We start from the raw sequence: 8566 nt of genomic DNA, 5'->3' as shown, positions 1-8566 counted from the left end.
GATAGACAAGTGGCAGAACATGAGCCATCAGTGTGCCTGGATGGCCAAGAAAGCCAGTGGCAACCCAGCTTGTGTTAGAAGTAGTGTTGCAAGCAGGTCTAAGGAAGTGATCCTACCCCTGTACTCAGCATTGATGAGGCCCCATCTCGAGTACTGTGTTCAGTTTTGGGCACCTCAATATAAGAAGGACATTGAGGTTCTGGAGCTGGTGTAGAGAAGAGCAACTAGGCTGGTGAAAAGCCTAGAGAGCAAGTCTTTTGAGGAGTGGCTGAGGGAACTGGGGCTGTTTAGTCTAAAGAAAAGGAGGCTGAGGGGAGACCTTATTGCTCTCTGCAACTACCTGAAAGTAGGTTATAGAGAGGTCAGTGCTGGTCTCTTCTCACAAGTAAATAGTGATAGGACAAGAGGGAATGGCCTAAAGCTGCACTAGGTGAGGTTTAGGCTGGACATCAGGAAAAAATTTTCTCTGAAAGGGCTGTCAGGCATTGGAACATGTTGCCCAGGGAGGTGGTTGAGTCACTATCCCTAGATGTGTATAAAGTTTATAGATGTGGTGCTTGGGGATATGGTTTAGGGGTGAACATGGTAGAGTAGTGTTAAAGGTTGGACATGATGATCTTAAAGGTCTTTTCCAACCTAAGTGATTCTATTATTTAGGTGTACCCAGTAAAGTGCCATTATAGCTCAGCAGACATCAGGAGGAATGACTGGCAGTGGGAGGGAGGGATAGTTTTCTGTTCCCACTAAACTCTTCTGCACCAGAGTGAGTTTGTGATACTTCTATGCAGGATCTATTTAAATCTGTCTGATGTGTGGGGTGTGTTGGAGGACAAAGTATTGAACTGAGATAAGACAGACCAGTTTCTTCTGGCTCTATAGTTGTTGGGATGGGAAGTGTTTTACAGGTCAGTTTGTTTCTCCATGACCCAGCTTCCTTATCAGGGAAGTTGTTGCAGTACCCTTGATGTATTTATAAAACACTTTCAAGTGTGTCTGTGGTACATTTTTAAGAAAACTAGATTATCTTATTATTGAATACTTGGCATACATTTTTGCCATAAATGTTTGCAGTCTAATGAGAGCCCAGTGGTTTTGGTTTAATCTGTTTTTAATACACTGTCAAATGTGTGTGTCTAATATCATGGAAATCTGTATGAACCTAGGACTTCCCTGTGTTTTGTGATGTGAAACCTATGTTTAATCAGAATCTAGATAGGAAATAGTTTCAACAATCACTCCTAACTTATCTCTTGTTAATCTAAGTTAAGCAACAGAGATATTTTTTGGCCTCAGTTTAAAAATACCCAACAACAAGAGCAACAAAAAAGCTCCAGCAGAGTGAGCCAGACTTCCATTTGCCAATTTGCAGAGCCTTTCAAATGGTAATGTAAAAAATATTTGGGTTTTACTTTGGTCATTGTACCTGCTGGCTTACCTCAGAATCACCACCTGGTTTTCTTCTGTCTGCTATCACTAAGCTTCCTAATCCTTTTTTCCCCCCTTCTTTTCTCAGAACAGGGAACAAACACATCTTCCTTTGACTGGTTACTTGTCTGGGCAGAGGTACACTTTCCAACTGTGCTGTGAAGAGCTGGGTAAGAATGGATGCGACATAAAGCAGAAGTCCTGACGCCTTAGTCACCAGTCTGATGGACTTGCTGTAAGTAGAAGGAAGACTTGTTTTTCATCTGTCTGCCATGCAAATAAGACTTTAGCAGGACATTATCGTTTACTTTTTTTGCTGGTGCTAATAAGCAAATACCAGGATGAGCCTTCTTAAACTGTCATGAATTATTGGCATGCTCGAGGTACCAAGCTGTGGTTGAAATCTGCTTCAGGGACATTTGCAGTTCAGTTTTGGATGAGACGACACCTTTGTACATGTTCTAAAACATAAGCTTGTACTTCAGGCTGAATTATGCCATGTCTTCATGAAACTGCTCTTTGTGGTCGTGGCTTTCAACAGGGGTCATGGCAGCATGCCTGCGTGCAGGGTAGTGCTCTGCAGGCTGGGGAAAGGTATTTCTCAGTGTGTAGCTGAGGCACTCCCCAGGCTTTTTTTTTTTTTTTGGTGTAGAGTAACATTATGAGAGGACCCAAGATATTAAATTATTTATTAAAATGATTGTGATGTGCAACTGCCTATTTTAGAACTGTGGCAGCAAATATTTTGTGTTTCTTGTGTCTTTGCTAACTTGTGGTTTTACTTAGTGTTAATGTTTAACTTTAAAATAAACTCCTATATGCTTGAACTGTTGGATGTATCTCCTCTCTTTTACTCTAGTTGAAAAATTCTCACATTGGTGTGGCATATTGTTTCCCTGACATGCTTCTCTGCCTGTTTTTGGTGTGGTGGCTACAGCACACAACCAAGAAAGCAACTGTTTGTATTGTGAAAGAGTGAAAGAAAGCAGCTTGTGGGGCTGCTATTGTGGCATTATCAAATGAGTTACTTGAATTTGTATTTCCTGATGCTTTGCTCAAGTTCTCATTTCTGTGTCATAAACCTCAGAGTGATACATGAGTAAGTGTTGAGAGAGGCAGGAGGACCTGAACTTGGTACTGACACCGTGTGGGTTGGTGCCAGGATATTCTTTAACTGTCATTCTGTCAGCGAGAGTGAGCACTAACTTAATCTTCTCAGATTGTGTGGTGCTCGTGTTAATGAATAGTTGCCACTGTATAATCCTCAAGGTTGTATTGAGAGGCTATTGAGATCCAATTTCATGCTGCACCTCCATTTGTACCGTCACTTGAAATACTTCCGTATTGTTCCCCCCAGATTTGGCATTTTTCCAAAGGAAATAAAGACAAGAAATTTAGACAATTCTTCTGGTTGTGATTGTTTTATTTATTTATTTATGTATTTTAATAGGTTCATGCTTCACTTCCGAACACTTGAATTGTTTTGGTACTACTGACAAAGGAAAGATGACCCAATCTACTGTTGTAAGTAAACAAAATATTAAAAATATTCCTCTCAGGTACTTTTTAAGAATGAGGTTTTATTTCTTTACAAATGTAAGTCTGTTGAGTGATGCCCTGGTTAACAAGTCTTATAAAATATGGAGTGTTTGTTGTCTTTTCTGCAAAAGGGTAAAGATACACTGTCAGGCAGGTGTAAGAGGCTTGAATAAACTAGCTCAAGTGCTCAGATACTCCTGGGAGAAGTTTATGCTTTTAATGCTTATTTTGGAGGGATACATTGGAATGGCTTTTAACTAGTTCTTAAAGCTCCTCCAGGATAAATATTCCAAAATCTGTTGCAGGGCAGTTCACTTCAGAAATAGATTGGGTGTACCTGGCGTTGTCACAGGACAAAATGGAGCAGTAAGCCTTTATCCTAGACCTGGACAACTGCACTCACAAAGGCTGTGACTTGTCAATGTTCCTTTCAAAACCTGCTCTTGCTGGTTATTTCTACCCTGTCAAATGTTCCAGTGCAATGGTTTGTGCAGCCAGCTGGAGGGCTGGGCTCAAGAATCTTTCTTAGGTTGAGTTACTTTGGATCAGGAAACTGATCATAAGCCTTCCAGCCTCACTCTGTTATTTTTATTATTTGAAGTGTGAGGCATTAGGCATGTACTACAAATCTCTCTCACTATGTAAATTGGAGTTGCTAGTGTGTGTATGCATGAACAGTGAATTTCTACATTGGCAGAGTTACTTAGCAGGGTTCTGAATGTAACTGGCACCTGAAATTTACTTTGTCCTAATTGCAGTCTTGCCTCTCGTTTTTCATTTTTTTTCCTGTTTCCTTCCCCTCAACATTATCATTCAGGGTCCACCGCCATACTATGAAAATCAGGGCTTTCAGCCAGAAAACATCTATTCTGCCAGGCAGGCAGTAGGTGCTAACCCATATCCACAGTACTTCACAACAAATGCTCCGTCAGTGCCAAGATATGTCCCAAGAGTTTCTACCTATCAGTCGACTAGGCCGGTAACGCATTCATCTGGGGGATCATGTACATCAAGTAAGTTTTGTTGGGATTTCTTTCAAAGTAAGGTAACAAATCTTCCCTTCCAACTCCTGTATTGAAGGAGCCACCTCCAGGTGGATGAAGAAGTAACAGCTGGCTGGGATGTTGGTGTAGCTGGACAGGAACCTGGGCAATTTGGAGGAAGGGTGGTGGAATAGAGAAACATCTGTCTGGCAAAGAATCTACTTTTAATGTTAAGGAAATAGATAATACTGGTGGCTGGAAATTACCGTGTTTGTGAACTTAATTTCTGTTTTTCTCTTTACTTTCAGAGATAAGGAAAATCTTAATCATTATATTATCAATTTTAGTAGTCGTTTGTTGTGCAATTGCAGCTTTCTTCATCTGGTATTTTGGTAAGAATTTTTCTTTGTGTTCTGAAATAAAATATTTATTTAACTAATACTAAAGTTAGAAATACACATACTTGCCTTCAATTTTATGCTGAATTAAGGAGAGGAAAGTCTGTTTTGCCTGTCTCCTAAGAGATAAACTAATGTTGCTGCCCCATGGGTCAGGTTTGGTTTTTAAGTTTTTCCCTCTTTTTAATAAACAATGCTGCTGTCACTTTCCTTTCCCTTCAACAAGTAAACATGTTTTTGACATTAAGTGATGTCATCAGCTTTTTGACTCCTCTGGAGTGGTTTGTTCAGGTGGCTTTTCTGGAAAGCTCCAATCCATCCAGCAAGAGCAGGTGCAGTAGAACTGTACAGTGCAGTAGCTTTTAGTGAGCCTCTTGCAAGGGTTTTGCACTGAGGGGTAGCTGGCATGCAGCTGTGCATGGACAACAGAGAATGTGATATGTTTCATTAGGGCAATCACTCTATGGAACGCAAGGAAACTCTGCTACAAATTTGAACTTTGCTTAAGGAAGGAAGAAGGTGGAAATCATTTTGTGTACCTTAACTGCAAGATTGTAAATGGTCAAGATACACTTTATAATTGTAAAATGGGATCTCTCTTGGAGCAGAAGTAGTTAATGTCTGTCTGATTTTTTTCTGTAAAGCTTTTGTTTTGAAAATTTGTTAATGTTGTGTGAGCCCAGTCTGTCTCACCACTGTAAGTTATACCACAAATGATACCTTTGGCTTGAAAGCCATCCCCAGCTGGAGTGATTGAGCTCTGAAGCTGGACTAGAGTAATTCTCTTTGGCTTAGGTGAAGTTTGTCCTCTGCTATCTTAATTTCCCCTTTCAATGAAAATCACTTTTCAAAGAAAACTAAAAAAGCAAGTTGCTGTGTTTTTAGGACTCTCTCTGTTCTGTGCAGGAAAAGAAAGGAAGAGAGAAGGGAGTTAAATTAAAGCTATTGAGATGACACTTTGTGTTCTTAGGGTTTTTTTTTTACTCACTTTGATTTATACAAGGTGAATGTAATCTTGTTTTAAATGGCAGCAAAAGCAAAAGAATGTAATTGGAGTAATTGGTTTCTTCTTCCTTTGCTGTTTATAAGTGTTATGCTTTGTCAGTGCAAAGCTGACTCCTTTTAGACAACCTTAATGGTGCTTGCTCATTCAGGGGAGGCAGTGGACAAAATCCAATCAGCTGCATCAGTGACTTAATCTGACAAATGATGTATAGGACAGAGTAATACATCTTCTGTTGTGTCTGGCAAGGTCTTCTCTCTGAGTTTAAGAGCTCTTTCTCATGTTTTGTTCCACAGAAGTGGAATACTTAAGATGAAAGCTGGCAGTAGTCGCTAGAGGCTAAGCTGATTCTGGGCCTAAAAAGCTGTGTTGCTCTCTCCCTGCAGTAAGGAATCGTTGTGTCAGCTCCTTAATAGAGTGTGGATCTTCAGGAGTGTGCATACCTGCCTCGCAGTGGTGTGATGGAGTGAGTGACTGTCCCAACGGGGAGGATGAAACCCGCTGTGGTGAGTGCCGGCAGTCGAGCAGGGGACCTTCAGCCAACTGCAGGAGGTTTTGAGCAAGTTGCCTTGTCCGAAGCTTGCCTAGGTTACAACAGGGCCATTTTAGCCTAAGTGTGATCTCTCAAATGGTTTAGGATGTTTAAGCACTTTGAAGCCTGTATCTGGATATTCAGTTTCTTTCCAGTCCAATTGAAAAGCAGAAACAAAATGACTGACTCAGGTGTTTGAGCAGGCTTATCTTTGAATCAGTTTTTAAAATATTACCTTTTAATTTGAACGGGGTTTGTGTAAAACTGAATGTAGCGTTGTCTGGAATGAACAGTCGTCATTGACTTCCTAGTGGTACTTAAGGTAACATGAATCTGGTCATCTTCAGCCGGGCTTGTCCTTTTCCACATATTTTGCATTCTTCCTTCTCTAAATAATGCTTCAGCTGCTTCATAACTCCTGTCAGAAAGCCTAGTCTGATCAGCGTTTCCAACTAAAAAGATGCTGAGGGAAGTTTTGTGTGGAGAGTTGAAGGTGGAAACATAGATTGGTCCATTCCAAAGGTGTGGCATCTTGTTTTTAACACCTGTGTTTGCCAGTGCCACTCCGGAAAACTCCAGCCATTGTCTTAGTTTCCCTTGAAACTTCTATTCTGCACACGCCTCATGCAGGGTTAGCATTTGCTGGCATATGCTCTAAAGCTGTTCCTCTCCATTTGATTGAGTAATGGGGTTTGAAGAAGCTTGTTCAATCTGTTTTTTTTGCTTGAACTATTTTATATTAAATTCTTGTGCAAATAAATACACAATGGGGCATAGAATGTCAGAGCTAATTGCTTTGTGTTACATTCTTGCTCCACAAGCGTGTCTCTGAAGAAATTTAGTGTACTAAGGTATAAAATATGTAACAATAAATTGTATTTTATTTATACACAATATATGATATATTAAGAACGGTTGTATATGGTTGTATAGATAAAAAATAAGAAGGGACTGGCTATTGCAATCTTTCTTAGTGCTAGAATGTGAAAGAGTTTTGAGCATAAAAGCTGAAGTGAAAAGGAGGACTCTATCTGGCACACTGGTGGTTCTTTTAAATTGTCTTCTAAGTTGTTTTAAACTGGTAGTTCTTTTAAATAGTCTTACATGAAGGAATTAAGTAGTTGTGGTAGTTCTATCTACTTGACATTTACTCAGAATTTGAGTAGAAGGCTGCATTAAATTAACAACAGTTCATATATACAGGCAATATTATGGGTAGCAATACTTTTAAGTAGAGGAAGATCAGTAATATAGCGTGTGGTGGTCTTTTATTATTATTTTTTTTTCTTCTTCCTTTTCTGGCAGTTAGACTTTTTGGACCAAACTTTATCCTGGAAGTTTATTCACCTGTTAGCAAAACCTGGTATCCTGTTTGTCAAGATGGTTGGAATGATGATTATGGAAAGACTGCATGTAGAGACATGGGCTACAGTGTGTAAGTCTAAACTTCCTCAGCCTTTGCCCATACACAGAAAAGTTAAAATTTCCCTCTTGCTGTGTTTGAAGACTGTGTATCTGAAGTGAGAAGCAGTTGACAATGTAGCTCTTGTGAATCCTCGTGGGTCTGATTTTAATGACGGTAGCTGTTGCAGAAACAAAACAAAATGTTGCTCCAACAAGTAAAGGGGTCTGGCATGCATGCAGGAATTACTCAGTGGGGTCACTGTATCCAATATATTCACTTACAACCATCTTCCAGAGCCTGTTTCAGTTCACTATAATTGCTCAGTAACATCCAGTTTGACTTAACCTGTCATCACCAGTATTACGTGGAAAGCCTTGGTCTTCTGAGGACATAAGTAACACCACCTGATGTGGAAGTTCACCATTTGTGGCCCTGAGTTCTGCACACATTATCCTTACATAATGTCATAGCCTAAATTCTTCTCTGGTCAAAATACTGGGTGCTGGCTCTCTCTGACACAATTGGTGAATGCTGTCATCTGTTGTGTGTGGAGTAATGGAGTGAATTTATTGCCCAGGCAGGCAGAACTTTTATGTGCACACTCTGGTCTCTGAACCTGCAATGGCCCCAGTAGTGTCAACTCCAGTAAGAGAGCCCAGCAGCAACTACACAGAGCTGGCTCTCCTCTAGAAAGCCTGGCAGAACTGCAGCACTTGTTATCCTTGTCCTACAGAAGTGAGGCTGTGATGACTTACTGGACCTGATCTTTGCTATGCTGTGTGAGTGTACCTGCAAAGGCATCTGTTAATCTTGCCCTGCTTTATGAGCCTGAAGATTCCTGTCATACATGCATATTAGATAAAAATATAGTTTTAATTTACTAACTATTTGGTGTGCAGTGGAACTTGACAAATGTTTAAAGAATCTGAGTCTCTAGAACTGTACTACAACACTGGGGTTCTGTATTTAATTTAAAAAATATGGTTTTGGTGTTGTTCATGTCAGAGGCTCTAGCTTGGCACAGTTTATTTGAAAACTGAAACTACTGGGTTTCATAATGGACTTTCTGTTTTGCAGAGATACATATTACTATAGTCAAGGCATAGCAACTGAAGGCAGCTTTAAAACCTACATGAAGCTGAACACAAGTGCTGGGAATATAGACTTGTACAAAAAGCTGTATAGCAGGTATCTGTTTAATACAAACTTCTTTCCTTGTATCAGTGTCTTTTTAGCTCTTGTAAGAGGTGTAGCTTCTGCCTGTAGCATAATGTTGGCACA

At 40.1% G+C, this 8566-nt stretch overlaps 1 protein-coding gene across 1 annotated transcript in view; it reads left to right on the top strand.

Annotated features, from left to right (window-relative positions):
- The first annotated feature begins 2931 nt into the window (after nucleotides 1–2931).
- Nucleotides 2932–8566, top strand: part of TMPRSS2 (transmembrane protease, serine 2) — a 13246-nt gene continuing 7611 nt past the window's right edge. The window contains exons 1-6 of the mRNA XM_010000451.1: nucleotides 2932–2949; nucleotides 3782–3977; nucleotides 4256–4339; nucleotides 5735–5854; nucleotides 7186–7315; nucleotides 8363–8473. Of these exons, the coding sequence (XP_009998753.1) occupies nucleotides 2932–2949; nucleotides 3782–3977; nucleotides 4256–4339; nucleotides 5735–5854; nucleotides 7186–7315; nucleotides 8363–8473 (659 nt within the window). The remainder of the gene's footprint in view (nucleotides 2950–3781; nucleotides 3978–4255; nucleotides 4340–5734; nucleotides 5855–7185; nucleotides 7316–8362; nucleotides 8474–8566) is intronic.

Source organism: Chaetura pelagica, unplaced genomic scaffold (assembly GCF_000747805.2).
Source record: "Chaetura pelagica isolate M959 unplaced genomic scaffold, ChaPel_1.0 scaffold244, whole genome shotgun sequence".
Lineage (NCBI taxonomy): Eukaryota > Metazoa > Chordata > Aves > Apodiformes > Apodidae > Chaetura > Chaetura pelagica.
Note: the sequence above shows the minus strand (reverse complement) of the source record. Positions and strands in the feature narration are given on the sequence as shown.